Source organism: Heteronotia binoei, chromosome 1 (assembly GCF_032191835.1).
Source record: "Heteronotia binoei isolate CCM8104 ecotype False Entrance Well chromosome 1, APGP_CSIRO_Hbin_v1, whole genome shotgun sequence".
Lineage (NCBI taxonomy): Eukaryota > Metazoa > Chordata > Lepidosauria > Squamata > Gekkonidae > Heteronotia > Heteronotia binoei.
The window spans coordinates 219,180,475-219,196,246 of NC_083223.1; the positions used below are offsets into that span (position 1 = coordinate 219,180,475).

General features: G+C 44.4%; 1 protein-coding gene across 1 annotated transcript in view; it reads left to right on the forward strand.

Moving 5' to 3' along the window:
* The first annotated feature begins 273 nt into the window (after positions 1–273).
* LOC132577943 (endothelial PAS domain-containing protein 1-like) overlaps positions 274–15,772 on the forward strand; it is a 189,294-nt gene continuing 173,795 nt past the window's right edge. Inside the window, exon 1 of the mRNA XM_060247736.1 lies at positions 274–788. Coding sequence (XP_060103719.1) covers positions 763–788 — 26 coding nt within the window. The 5' untranslated portion in view covers positions 274–762. The remainder of the gene's footprint in view (positions 789–15,772) is intronic.

Here is a 15,772-nt window from a genome sequence, read left to right on the forward strand (position 1 = left end):
TTGTGAGGAGGAGCCTTAAGAGCCGCCTCTAAAGCTTCATGGTCTTGCGTCTTCACACGGGCCAAGTCAGGAAGCCAACCGATCCCGAGGCCGAGGCTTGGCTCCTCCGAAGCCACCCGCACTTAACTCCGATGACCTCCTATCAACAAGTCCTGGAAACTTGCTCAGCGGGTAGGCGGGGCGGAGGCGGGCCCAGGACCCGGCGCCTCGCTTGCCCATTGGAGGCCGAGCAGTCGGCGGCCGCCACTGGAGCCAGAGGCCAGGGCTCAAGAGCCTGAGCCTGCCCCCCTCCGCGGCCAGCCGAAGCTTGACGTTTTAAACCGAGCCATTGGCGCGCCGCTGCCTCAGAGTCGCTGGGGGGACAAGCAGGAGCCGCGGCGGCGCTCACGACCACTCTCTCTCCCCTGAGCCGGCTGTACAATCCTCGGCAGTGTCCTGAGACTGTATAGTCAGCTCAGGGGTGACTCGGTCGAGATCGCAGCCCGGGCACTTGGCTGGGGAGGACGCAGAGGGACCTCGCAAGCGGTGGACCTTGTTGGCGGAGAGGCAACCTGTCTAACCATAGGAAGTGCAGGAGAGAGAGCGAGCGCAGGAGCCCAGCCCAGCCTGCACCTATCAAAGGTTTCCAGGGACCTTCCCGCCCTCCAGAGCCAGGCCCCCTTGCCTGGGCTTCCTTTGCCCGCACGAGCCCTTTTGCTGCCTAGCCTGGGACCTGACTTAAGCAGCCGCCGGGAGAACAGCAGCAGAGCAGCAGCTTCCAGGATGACAGCTGAAAAGGAAAAGAAGAGGTAAGAGGGACGGCGCGATGAAGGGCTGCCCCTGAAGACCTGCTTGCAAAGGGGGAAAAAACCCTTTCCCCCTCTTGTGTATCTGGTGGGGGAAGAGCTGACGCTCCTTCCGCGTTGTCCTCTGTGGCTGAAGATCTCTGGCCTAAGACAGTGGGATCTTAAACTCTGTTTATATGTATACATAACCACTTTGTGCTGGAGCTGGTTGGACGGGGAGGCCGCGGTGGAGATCTGTCTAGAATCCGCATCTGATGCGGTCGCCGGGGCCAGCCCCTAAACCCTTCTGTTTTGGTATCAAACTAATAAGAGCGGCTAGAAAAGGGAACCGTTTGCTTAATGAGAAATGCAGAATTCACTTATAAAAGTTTATTGGTCTTTAAAAAAAAGAGAGATGGGTATGATTCTGCCATAGTTAAGCACATACCACTTCAGTTAAGTTAGTGAGACGTAAGTGCTTAATTTTGTATGGGCCATTTTCATGTTTTTAAAAAAGACCTTTTATGAAAAAAAATTAAGCCAATGCTTATCTCTGTCTCTGAGATTCATGAGGCTTAAATTTATTTTTCCTTCCATGTCAACTGATTAATGAAAGCTGCAGTGAACACCAAGTTCCTTAACTTCTTTTTGGAATATGCATCTGTTGTTCTTTCCCAGATCAGTGTACTTGTAAATTTCCAGCTCCTGGGCTAGTTTGATTGACATTTGAGGGATGCTCCCAAACATGGATGGGAAAGCTCCTTGCTGATACCAGAGCTGGTATATGAAGGATGGAAAGTCCTGATATTGATTTGATCCAAGGACAATACTTAAAGGACTGGACAGCTGTATCTTTGGAGGAGAATGTTTGCCAGAGGACAGAACTACAGAGAGGAGGCAAAGGTGACTAGAAAGCTTTTCTGCAGAGATGGAAGAGCAATTTCCTTGACTATTTTACATCAGTTGCCCCCCTCTGATCTCACGAGGATGTCTACTGTTTCTCTAAAGAACTGTTTAACTTCTCTGGGTCTCTTCGACTTTGATCTGGGGTGCCTTTGTACAAATCAGACTTTGCCATATTCCTTGAAAGCATTTGTGTCTTTTTAGTTTAGAAAAAAGAACACTAAGGCTGCAGCTTTAGTACAGTTACAGTGGAATAAGCCCTACTGAATAAAGGCAGACTTCTGCTTTAAAAGGTATCAGACTGGACAGTAATAGACAATATCAAATAACTGGACAGTATCAAATAATTCATGGTGTGGAAAAGTTGAATAAGTTGCACTTTAAAGACTTATTCCTTTAAGATGTTGGTGGACACCTGTAACTTTGCTCCAACTGACTGCCATCCTTTAGGAATTAGCCTGGTGTGCAGAAAACATTCTGAACCTGCAGTCAATCAGTTTCACTGAGTCACTTCTAAATCCTGTAATAATGGGAGAGAGATAAGTTTTCTCCCCCTCCTTTAATACCAGAATTGTGGGGGAGCGGTCACTAATTATCAGTAGAAGCTGATTATCAGTAGATAGAAGGGAAAGACTTTTTGCATACTGTGCACAATTAATTTATGAAATTCACAGTGGCCAGATGTGCTGAGGGTCACTGGTGTTAAAAGGAGATTGGACAAATTCACCATCTGTTCAAGAGCTACACATCATAAGGGCTAAATGAAACCCCCATGTCCAGTTGTTGGGGGGAACAACCGTAGGCCGGGGAGGGGGGGGTCGTCTTCATGCCCCCTGCTAGCTGGCTGGGAGAGCATCTTATTAGCGAAACAGGATGTTGGGCTGGACCTTTGCCATGTTCCCGCAGGACTCTTCTGATCATGTTCTTCTCTGGGGCCAGAGAGAGAGAAAGGAATTGCGGACAGACAGAGCTACTCAGGACAGGAGGGAAACCAGCAGCTGCCCTCCTGCCTCCCCTCCCTCCTGTCCCACTGTCCTGTGGGTGCGAAACCCAGGCTGTGTCCCGTGGCCGATTTCTGGAGGCAGAAGAAACAAGGAGCTAAGGGACTCCGGGTGAACCCTCGAGGGACTCCGCTAAGCAGGCACTCTTTAGCTTAATACTGTAGGTCGAGGACTGGAGGGGAGAGGCGCAGACACTCTCCTTGGCCCCGATCCCCACCCTCGCCTCACATCTCTTCCGAGGGCTGCCGTTGCATTTCCGAGTGTAGTCCGTCGCGTTCCGTCGGATTCAGTCGGTGGTTTCGGGGACTCGCTGCGGACAGCCACCCCAGGGAACGGCCCAGCGCGAAGAGCGCGGCCACAGCTCGGCTCCCTTTGGAAGCCAAAGAGTAGTGGGAAGGACGGCGGGCTGCATCGAGCGCTCATCTTCAGAGCTGGGCTGCTTGATGGCGAGCAACGTCCAGGGACCACAGATCCGTTCGCTCGAGGCTTTTTCGGGGTTGTGAATCTGTCCCGGGTGCTGATTGGATTTGTTGAACTCAGGAAGCAGGGAAGGGGCCGGTTGACTCGAATTGATCACATTGAGAGAGGTCGGGCAGATTCTAGGAGGTTAGAGGGTTCGTTCGGATTGCACAGCCGCCCTCACTCGCTCCATCTCCCCCCCCCCCACCCCTTCTGCCTCATCCGAGCAGCTCCTAGCCTGCTCTTGTATGCCCTCTCCCCTATTACTCGCTGTCGGTTGTGCAAAGGAGGAGTTTCTTCTGAGGGTCGATCCGAGGAAGATGAACTCTCCTTGGTTTTCCAAGGCACAGTATCAAGGAAAAAAAACATCAAGTGCACATTCGTTTACACTTTTTGCTCATCTTTCCACACTCTAGTCAGTCATGGAATGCCATGAGAACAAAAGAATCTGGCTGAATAAGAGCAGTGGTTCATCTTGTCTGGTGTCCTGTTTCATAAAGTGATCAGCCAGTTAACTTGGAGAGCATAGAGGCCAAGGTCTGATATTGCCTTCTAAAAAAGATCTACAGTGTCTGAACTCAGAAGTTCCCTTTAGTCCACAGAACCAGGGAGCATTTGATTTTTTTGGGGGGGGGGGAAATGTTAACAGGGAATATAAATTGCTGTATGACATCTAATATATTCACCCCATGTTCTATTACTTCATACTAGCTCTAATGCTGTTTCACTCTTTGAAGTCATTGGAAGTTCTTAATGCTGGCTGAATCATACCCAGTGGGAATCCTCATCTTATCCTCCTGTAAAAGAATGGCTTAAGAAGGAAAGACCATAACAAAGCAGGTTACATGGATTACATAAATGTGTAGGTGATGTGTTACACAAATACTGATTCCAGTTACAAGGTTGGCACATGGTGTATCTTGGTATGAGTGAGAAATCATGTGTAACTGGGAAATCTCGTAAAGTTCAGTATGAAAATTTCTGATAGGCAGTGTTAATCTTGCAAAACTAAGGCCAGATAAAGATGGCTATAGTGTTTATTTTTTTACATAGTTCCATTCGCAATAATTGACTTGTTCCTATAAAGTTTTCAAGTATTTCCAAGGATTTTTATCCCCTATTATTATGATTGTGTGTGTTCTTTTGGAGGCTACTGCTAGTTAAACCACAACAAGCATAGGAATGCAGAGCTGGTGGTTTCATGCTATTGCAACCAACACAGTTTTTCTTTAGAGATTGTAGCAAAGAAATGCATTCTTCAATAGTACCTAAGTGCAAATGAGACTGTTGTTGATCCAACAGTAAATTGATTCAGCAATAATCACAGCCATCACTTCCGGTTTTATGTATCTTAAGTAGGCTTACCATCAATTACTGCACCAGCTTTCCTCACCCCCTCTCCAGGGCTCTAGTTGCTGTCTTAATTCATTTTAGATTAGGGGGGGGGGGATTTTTGGAATGCCTCAGTATACTGGGCAGTGGGCAATTCTATATTTTGACACCTTTATGTAAACTTATATAAGATGTAACATTCCACAAAGCTGCACTGTACCTCAGTGTAAGACTTAGTATATCATATGCTGTTTTTTCTTTGTTTTGTTTTTGGTATTTTGTCTAGAGAATGACCTGTTGTGCAATATTCATAACATGTTGTCCATCTCATTGTGTGAGCTAGGTACATATCAATACAATCCTAAAAACATGATCCCAAGAATAAAGCCCACTGAATATAACTGAGCAGGATTCTGAGTAGATCTGCTTAGGGTGGCACTGTAAAACCTGTATTTGTTATAAGGGCTGGGTGAATGCCTTTGTGCGCACATGCACACACATATGCACAAAGGGCCACATGCACTTAGAACGAAGCACTAGCTGGATTAACAACATTATTGTTGAGTCACACAGTGATTCTGTAGGCACATACATATCCTTTTCCTCACTGAAGTGGATAGGGCTTAGAAGTGAAGGACTTAACTTGGCTACAAAACTCTCAGGGCACCTACATGTGCATGTTTGGGGTAATCTGCTGCTGAAGACAAATAATCATTTAATAATGTGGTTTAACATGATGTAAATAGCTTAATATTAAGGTCTCAGTTCCCATCTCAAATCAGCTGTAAAGTATCAGTGGCCTTAGATAATTCACAGTCTTTTGATCTCAGTTCCTTACATGTAATGGGGGAAAATAGCATTTCCACTCTACAGAGTTTTTCTAAAGATAGAACGCATGCAGAACACTCTGCGCACTTAGAAAAACTGTGGTATACAAGTTATGAGGGGAAAGCTCCATGTACACCTTAATCCTATCTACAGCAGTTTCCCAACAAATTGTGGATATTTTTGGTTGACTGGTCAGATGTAAAAGCAGATGAATATTTAAATAAAGTTTAATCAAAACCAGATAGCTCTAAAATATGTAGTTGAATATTTAGTATAGTCTGTTTTCAAAGGCAGGCAAACTTGGTGACGGTCATATATCTTTATTGGACTGGGTTTTGCTGGTTGGAACTGTTGAATAACAAGGCTGTATTGAACCCTTAATCATGAATAAAAATATGGAGCTAATTCTATATAAGAGAATTTATGACATGTATCATTGCTTCTGATATGCACACAGAGAGAAGGACAAGCAGAAATCACTGAATTCACTTCATGGTTGGGTAAATGTCTGTGGGTGTATGGAAAACAATCAGGCAGTAGAAATGTGATGGCCCAGGGAAAGAAATGGGGGAGACTCCAGAAAAAAGCCACACACACCCCCATTTATCTTTCAGAGTTCTCAATAGAAAATTCGATAAATTTGACAGCACTGAAAAACTCCTGTGAATTATTTTCTATTTTTGAATGAATGAACTGCTTGTAAAGACAAGTATTTCTTTTCCTCACTCAAAATGTTTTAATTGGGTTTTTTTAATATAAGACAGTCAACAGCTTTAGATAATGATAATCGCTGTTTTGCTTTTCCTAAACTGCTGAGGAGCATTAACTGAGGTTGCTGTGTGAGAGAACTGTGTGAGGGGGAGTGAGTGCTTAGAGCCTGCTGGAGAGGGGTTTGTGATTGCTTCTGTGTGCTTTTTGTCTAGTTCATTGTTGAGAGACGAGGGCCTGCTTGCTTGGGGGTGGTTTCTGGCCTGCCCTCTACTGTTGCTCTGGTTGTTGAGTCAGAGGTAGGGTCTGTGAGCCTTTAAATAGCAAGGCTACTCCTCCCCAGAGGTACGAACCTTTGGCATGAACTGAAGGTCTTAGCCTGGGGATCAGGCCTGGAGATACCATAGGTAGTTCAGAAAAGTTTGCATTATTGTGCTTTACCCCTTTTGGCACAGATAGCCATTTGGTTGGTTCTCTTAAGTTTCAGGGTACATCAACACACCAAGGTATTTCTAGGGAAGTGTCTTGGGAAATGATAATGAATGATAATGGACCATTCCCAGTCACCTGCGGGGAGTGCCGATGTTTGTCTTCCTCCCTGAGGGACTATACTTGTCAGAAGTGTAAGTTGATAGAACTCTTAGAAGAGAAGGTTCAGAGCCTGGAGGAAAGGATTACTACTCTCCCTGAAATCAAGGAAGGGGAGGAGTTAATTAACAGAAGTCTTGATGTCCTGCATAGGGAAGGAGAGACCTGTCAAAGGGAAAACAGTGTGGTTGACTGTCTTAATGAGACTCCCCAGAGAACTACAGCCGGACCCCAAAGACGTTGAGTGAGATGGCACTCAGACAGGGAGATATGAAGAAATGGCATGGGAAGGAAATGGAAGATGTTGGTCATAGATGACTCTGCTGAGGGGTATGGAACATTATGTGTCCAGGCCTGACCCCTGGTCTGGGGGGCGTGTTGCTTGCCAGGGGTGAAAATTAAAGTTATTACAGACAGAATCCCAAAAGTCATCAAACCCACAGGTCACTACCCATTCATGATGGTCCATTTGGGAACTAATGACATGGTATGAACACCATTGAAAGCACTAAGGCTGACTGGGAAGCTCTTGGGAGGAAACTGAAGGGAATGGGGGCAGAGGTGGTGTTCTCTTTGATCCTTCCTTTTGTAGGAAGGGGAATACAATAAGAGCAGATGATAATGGAGGTGAACCACTGACTGCATTGGCAATGCCAGTGAGAGCAATTTGGATTCCGGGACCACGGGGTAGGTTTTCTGGATGACAGTCAACTAGCACACAATGGACTTCACCTGTCAAGGTCAGGGAAGAATGTGTTTGGCAGAAACCTGGACAGATCCATCAAGAGGGCTTTAAACTGACACCATAAGGGGAAGGAGACAGCCAGCACTGAAATTTAAATGAAGAACTGGATGGGCCATTGGCCTGATCCAACATGGCTTCTCTTATGTTCTTATGAGAGCAAACAACAGAGGCCCGCCTGGGATGGCCAGGTCCAATGGAGCCATTCTTGTGCAAGGGCCTGACCTACATATGTATCAATGCCCAAACGTTTGGGCAATAAGAAGGAAGAGCTTGAGTTTCTAATGCAGACAGAGGAATATGATTTAGTAGGCATTACAGAGACTTGGTTGGATGATTCCCATGACTAGAATGTAGTAGTTGATGGATATGAGTTGTTCAAAAAAATCCAAAGGGTCGAAGAGGAGGTGGAGTGGCACTGTATAGGAGGAGAGGGTTTGGAGGACGGTAAGCAGTGGGGTGCCGCAGAGCTCGGTACTGGGTCCCATCCTCTTTAACTTGTTCATAAATGATTTAGAGTTGGGAGTGAGCAGTGAAGTGGCCAAATTTGCAGATGACACTAAATTGTTCAGGGTGGTGAGAACCAGAGAGGATTGTGAGGAACTCCAAAGGGATCTGTTGAGGCTGGGTGAGTGGGCGTCAACGTGGCAGATGCGGTTCAATGTGGCCAAGTGCAAAGTAATGCACATTGGGGCCAGGAATCCCAGCTACAAATACAAGTTGATGGGGTGTGAACTGGCAGAGACAGACCAAGAGAGAGATCTTGGGGTCATGGTAGATAATTCACTGAAAATGTCAAGACAGTGTGCGTTTGCAATAAAAAAGGCCAACGCCATGCTGGGAATTATTAGGAAGGGAATTGAAAACAAATCAGCCAGTATCATAATGCCTCTGTATAAATCGATGGTGCGGTCTCATTTGGAGTACTGTGTGCAGTTCTGGTCGCCGCACCTCAAAAAGGATATTATAGCATTGGAGAAAGTTCAGAAAAGGGCAACTAAAATGATTAAAGGGTTGGAACACCTTCCCTATGAAGAAAGGTTGAAACGCTTAGGGCTCTTTAGCTTGGAGAAACGTCGACTGAGGGGTGACATGATAGAAGTTTACAAGATAATGCATGGGATGGAGAAAGTAGAGAAAGAAGTACTTTTCTCCCTTTCTCACAATACAAGAACTCGTGGGCATTCGATGAAATTGCTGAGCAGACAGGTTAAAACGGATAAAAGGAAGTACTTTTTCACCCAAAGGGTGATTAACATGTGGAATTCACTGCCACAGGAGGTGGTGGCGTCCACAAGCATAGCCACCTTCAAGAAGGGGTTAGATAAAAATATGGAGCAGAGGTCCATCAGTGGCTATTAGCCACAGTGTGTGTGTGTGTGTGTGTATATATATATATTTGGCCGCTGTGTGACACAGAATGTTGGACTGGATGGGCCATTGGCCTGATCTAACATGGCTTCTCTTATGTTCTTATGTTCTTATGTTTGTCAGGAAATACTGGAGAAGGAGGGCAATAGCTCAGTGGGAAGTATCTGGGTGAAGATAAGGGAAGGAAGGACAAGCAGTAATGTCCTTGGGGTCTGTTACAGACCTCCTGACTGAGATGAGGAGGTGGATGCTGACCTCCTTAAACAACATGACAGGGTATCCAAACAACATAACATGAAGTTATGGGTGACTTCAATTTCCCTGATGCGTGCTGGGAGACAAACTCTGTAAAGCATCCACAATCACACATGTTTCTGACACATCTGTCTGACAATTTCCTTTGTCAAATGGTGATGGATGCTATGAGGGGCTCAGCCATACTTGACTTAATATTGACCAATGGGCAAGAGATGGTAGATGAGTGAGAGTGGTGGGGACCTTAGGGGGCAATGGCAATGTTATGCTAGAATTCTGTTTGCTGTGGGGGACCAAAGAAGTTCATAGCCACATGTGTATGTTAGATTTCAGTAGGGCAGACCTTAATAAACTCAGAGGCATGATGAGAATCATTCCATGGTTAAGACCCTGGGAAGGGAAAGGGGCAAGTGAGGGGTGGGCTCTCCGAAAACAAGAGCTCTTACAAGCTCAGATCCTCGCTATTCCAACAAGAAGGGAACATGGTGGGGGATCCAAGACAATATGGATGAACAGAGACCTCTGTGATGTACTAAGGGGAAAAAAGGAAATGTTCAAGAAATGGAGGCAAAGACATACCTCTAAAGAAGAGTATCTGCGGGTTGCTAGGCACTGTAGATAAGCCATTATAGAGGCCAAAGTTCACAGTGAGCTAAAGCTAGCCAGGGAGGCTTACTACAACAAGAAAATCTTCAGTCATGTGAGGAGCAAATATAAGATAAAAAGAGGCAGTGGGCCCACTGCTGGTTGAAAATGGAGAAATTCTGATAGAAGACAGAGAAAGCAGAAAGGCTTAATGCCTATTTTGCCTTAATTATTTTCCCCTGAAGAAGAGTACAGGCTCATCTAGAGATGGTAGTATGCAAGGTATGGTGTCTGGGCTGCTGGTTGACATGGGCAGAGAGGTAGTTGAGGAGCACCTGCTTGCATTGAACAAGGACAAATCCTGTAAGTCAGACAGTATACACCCGAGAGTGCTCAAAGAATTTTATAGAGAGCTTGCAGAGCCTTCACCCATAATCTTCTAGACCACTTGGAGGACAGGAGATGTGCTGCTGTACTGGAGGAGGGCAGATGACCCAGGAACCTACAGGACAGTCAGTCTGACCTCTGTCTCAGGATAGATACTGCAGCAGATTTGAAAGGGATCAATCCGTGAGCATCTTAAGGACAACTTGATGATTTGGGGAAGTCAGTACAGATTTGTCCCCAGTGGGTCCTGCCACACCAACCTCATTTCCTTCTTTGATCAAGTGATGAGCTCACTGGGTTGAAAAGATGCTGTTGATATTGTTTACCTGGATTTCAGTAAAACTTTCGACAGGGTTCCTCATGATGTTCTGATGAGTAAACTAGATGGCTGTGGACTGGACTCTAGAATAGTTAGGTGGATAGGAAACTGGTTGGAGAACTTCACTCAAAGAGTAGTTGTCAATGGCATTTCATCTGAATGAGGGGAGGTGTACAGTGGGGTACCATAGGGTTTGGTTCTGGGCCCAGTACTTTTCACTGTTTTTATGAGTCAACAGTGTGATGAACATGAGTCAACAGTGTGATGCGGCGGCTAAAAAGGCAAATGCAATTTTGGGCTGTATCAACAGAAGTATAGTGTCCAGATCACGTGATGTGATGGTATCACTTTGCTCTGGTTAGACCTCACCTGGAGTATTGTGTTCAGTTTTGGGCATCACATTTTAAGAAAGTTATAGACAAGCTGGAATGGGTCCAGAGGAGGGCGACGAAGATGGTGAGGGGTCTAGAGACCAAGTCCTATGAGGAAAGGTTGAAGGAACTGGGGATGTTTAGCCTGGAGAGGAGGCGGCTGAGAGGTGTTATGATCACCATCTTCAAGTAATTGAAGGGCTGTCATATAGAGGATGGTGTGGAATTGTTTTCTGTGGCCCTATAAGGTAGGACCAGAACCAATGGATTGAAATTAAATCAAAAGAGTTTCCGGCTCAACATTAGGAAGAACTTCCTGACAGAGCGATTCCTCAGTGGAACAGACCTCCTTGGGAGGTGGTAGGCTCTCCTTCCTTAGAGGTATTAAGCAAAGGCTAGATGGCCATCTGACAGCAATGAAGATCCTGTGAATTTAGGGGGAGGTATTTGTGAGTTTCCTGCATTGTGCAGGGGGTTGGACTAGATGACCCTGGAGGTCCCTTCCAACTCTGTGATTCTATGAGTGATCTGGATGAGGGTATGGAGGGAGTACATATTAAATTTGTAGATGACACCAAATTGGGAGGAGCAGCAAATACACCAGAAGATAGAGACAGAATTCATTGAGATCTGAACATGCTGGAAAAGTGGGTGGATGTGAACAAGAAGTAATTTAACAAGGATAAATACAGAGTTCTATATCTGGGTAACAAAAATGAGGAACATGCATACTGGATGGGGGATCTACTTCTGGTTAGGAGTGTGGGTGTACGAGATCTTGGGGTACTGGTGGACCATAAGTTAAATATGAGCAGCCAGTGCGATGCAGCAACAAAAAAGGCTAACACAATCTTGAGGTGTATCAACAGAGGCATAACTTCCAGATTGCAAGATGTCACAGTCCTGCTGTACAGTGCATTGGTCAAGCTGCACCTGGAGTATTGTGTGCAATTCTGGAGGCCTCACTTCAAGAAGGATGAGGACAGAATGGAGTGGGTGCAGAGGAGAGCGATGAGGATGATCTGGGACTTGGAGACCAAGCCCTATGAGGAAAGGCTGAGGAACTTGGGAATGTTCAGTCTGGAGAAGAGGAGGTTGAGGGGGGGCATGATTGCTCTCTTGAAGCATTTGAAGGACTGTTACTTAGAGGAGGTGGAGCTGTTCCTGTTGGCAGCAGAGGAGAGGTAATAATGATTTGAATTAAGGGTGGAAAGGTATTGACTGGATATAAGGAAAAACTTTTTTTCAGTAAGAATTGTTCAACAGTGGAATCAGCTGCCTAGGGAGGTGGTGAGCTTCTCCTCACTGGCAGTCTTTAAGCAGCGTCTGGATAAACACTTGTCAGAGATGCTCTAGGCTGGTCCTGCATTGAGCAGGGGGTTGGACCAGATGACCTGAATGGCCCCTTCTAATTCTGTGGTTCTATGACTCTATGCTATAGACAAATACAACATATTTTAAAGCACTGGGAAATGCCTGTGAACTGTTTTCTCTTTTGGAATGAGTAAAATGCTCCTTAAGGAAAAGTTTTTCTTGATCAAAATATACACAGTTAAAGTCTGAGGAGTTTTTTCAATTCATACAAGCCGTTTGTTCTCCGCAATTGTTATTGAAACACAGCTGTCCATTTTGAATGATATGGGCATAGAGATGCCTCTTTGAAGAAGTGGTAATAAGGAAATGGCTTCATAGATTGATGTACCCATCAGAGGCTGTGTGCATGTCCATGCTAACTACATCTTGTGGATGTATACATTGAGTACATTGGAAAGACTTTATTAAGGAACAGCACAAGCACTTTATTTGCCTTCTACAAAACAGAAGATAAGAGACACTAGTGCTTTAAAATTTTGGATTTGTGACTGTGGAATTGCACTTCAAAGTGAAGTTGGATTTAAATGACTATTGCACCTTAATAGATCGTTATTATGATTGAAAATTATTGTGCAAAATGCACGTGATTTATAAAGGTTGATTAATATTTGTTAGTTATTATATCCATGAGAATTTTTTCTTGGTTGTACTTCCTACCATGGTTTTTTTTTTTGTGCATTCCCACCTGGGGGCTGGCAACTTTATCCACAGCCCATATCCTGTGGAGCTGTTGCAGTTGTTCTGTGTCTGGTTGGGTGTGTGTGTGTGTTATGCACGCACCAACAAACTACTTCTGACTTATGGCAGCCCTATGAATTAATGGAAACTAAAATGTCCTTGCTCAGGTCCTGAAAACTGATGGCTGTGGCTTCCTTTGTTGAGTTGATTCATTTCATGTTGGGTCCTCATCTTTTTTTGCTTCCATCAACTTTTCCTAGGGTTATCATCTTTTCCAGTGAATTAAGAGTTTGGTTAGGACCCCGGCATGTTCTGAAATAAAAGTTGCCAGCTGGGGCCCAATGAGGAGTCTTTGGAAGGGGAAATAATTTAGAATTGTCACCCTGCAAAATCTCCCTATCCAGGACTTTGGTGACCTCTTAGAGCCATGAGCAGACTGATTCCCCTCCCCCCCCGCTTTCCCCCCTCCTGTGACTGACTCACAGTCTTGTGCCCCTTCTGAATTATTTTCAGCCCTCCTTAGGCTTGTTTTCTACTGCTTTCCTTTTGGTTGATTTATCATATTATTCTGTATAATTGGGAGATGCAGAGATCCTTGTTTGTCTATGGGTGGCCATGTTGTGTTTCATCGCTCACAGAGGGGCAAGAGTTTACTGTTGGATTCTTTGTGTTCAGTGAACTTTTGATGGTGTGGAGGGGCCATCTAGTACAGAAAGGCAACATCATAAGAGTACGTTGCACATATTTAGTTATGTAATGCTGGCGATTTTATAGTCCCTAACTAAAATGACCAGATACCTAGGACTTTTTGGGATAGATATCCTGTTTTCCTTTTATATGTGCTCTTCTAGTGTTCTGAGACTATCTTAGATGAATTGTTGAACTGTGTTGCTTTTCCACTTAGTCCCAGTGTGCTCTTAAAAAGTAATTAAGCATTTCATTGTTGATGTTATCAAGGGCTTTTACAAGACAAAGTAGATTGTTGTTTTGTCTATTAGGAGCAAAACATTAATTTTGGTTTGTTAAACACTCAGTGTCATGAATGTTAGCTGGAGTGAAAATAATTTGATTCAGTAACTCTTTGCATTATTAGTGCTATTATTTGGGAAAGGGAACTTCTTCTCCTTGATGAACATGGATTAACATTTTTCAGTGCTCATGACACCTTACCTGGTAATAACTGTATCTGAGGAAGTGTGGTTGGCACACGAGAACTTAAACCTTGAATAAAACTTCATTGGTCTTAAAGATGCCGCTGGACTCAAACTTCGATCTGTGAATAAAAAAGTTTGTGTAAGTAAAAGAAATAGTCTGATAGCACTGAGTCAGATCCATGATCATGGCTTTGTTTGTATTTAGTGAAGCTAATACTCAACTGCTTTTTATTTTGTTCAATATATTTGCTGTAGGCCAATATCTGAGCAGTCATACATGTTTCTGGATGAGTGGTCACAGGAAGAATGAGGGTGGATTTACACACATGCAAACAGACCTATGTCTACTGTAATCCCAAAAAAATTACAATCCAAATTTTGGCAAAGTGGTAGATGGAGGAAGAGAAGAGAAAGGATGGAAGCAGTGATGAGAATACATTCACTTGCAGTTACATATACCAGGGGTGGCCTATGGTAGCTCTCCAGATGTTTTTTGCCTACAATTCCCATCAGTCCCAGCCAGCATGGCCAATGGCTGGGGCTGATGGGAGTTGTAGGCAAAAAACATCTGGAGAGCTACTGTTGGCCACCCCTGACATATACTGTTTATTTAAGAGTCTGGCATTGCTCTTCACAGAAGAACTACCACTTTAAGAGACCAAAAGCTCTTATTTGCAGGTTTGCCCAAAGGGATGTTGTAGTGCTGGCAGACTCACTCTAATACCATAGTGGGAAATGGAAAGAATGGATTTTAGCTGCTGATGGCTGAATTGTTCAGATGCTGCAGATGAGAGGGACAGCCAGTGGGTCTGAAAGATACTCCTCCAGTCACAACAGACAATCCTGGGTTAGATGGACCACTGGTCTGATTCATCCTAAGAAAATAAACTCTTGAGTATTGCAACATTTTGTGGTTTTATTGGCAGAATAAAAAACATTTTCTGTTTTACCAGCAATAAAAACACAAAAGATCCTTCTGCTGTGGGAAACAAAGTTCTTACTAGAAATAAAACTGTTGTTAGTCTGGTTGTTCTCTAATCTCAGTTGAGTATTCAGCTTGAATATTGCCTCGTGACTGGCAAAAAATGGTTTGAAGCTAAGAGGTGTGCAATTTGCTTTGCTTTAGTATTCAGAATTTAGAGTGGGCTAAAAGTGGCCACTATATTTCATTCATAGACCTGACAAATTTTCAGTACTGCATAGGGTTGCTAACCTCCATGTGGTGACTAGAGATCTCCTATTAAAACTGACCTCCTGGTGAAAGAGATCAGTTCATCTGGAGAAAATGGCCATTTTGGAAGATGGTCTTTGTGGCATTATACCCCACTGAACTCTCTACCCTTCCCAAACAACACTCTCCTCACAGTCCACCCCCAAAATCTCCACGTATTTCCCAACCCAGAACTGGCAACCCTGGTACTGCATTTAGTCAGAGTTGCTAATCCTGACATAGACTGAAGATTGCTTCATTTGAATGTTGATGGCTGTTCTGTTGGAAAGGTATTCTTGATCTTTCCTGTAGAATCAGGGGTGTGCTGCTCTCTGAAAAAGCTTAGCTGAGTTAGAAATTTAGGAGCTGTGTTGCCAGTTTGGTGTAGTGGTTAAGTGTTCAGGCTCTTATATGGGAGAACCAGGTTTGATTCCCCACTCCTCCACATGTACCTGCTGATATGACCTTGAGTCAATCACAAGTTCTCACAGAACTTTTCCTCTCAAGAGCAGTTTCTGTCAGAGCTCTCTCAGCTCTACCTACCTTACAGGGTGTTTGTTGAGGGGAGGGGAGGGGACAGAAGATTGTAAACTGCTCTGAGACTCCTTTGGGTAGTGAAGGATGGGGTATAAATCTAATCTCCTCCTCCTCCTCTTCTTCTTGCTACAGTCCATTGTGAATGCTTAATTATGTATTATTATTTTTTTGTTTTTGTTTTTAGGGGAATCCATAAACAATAATTT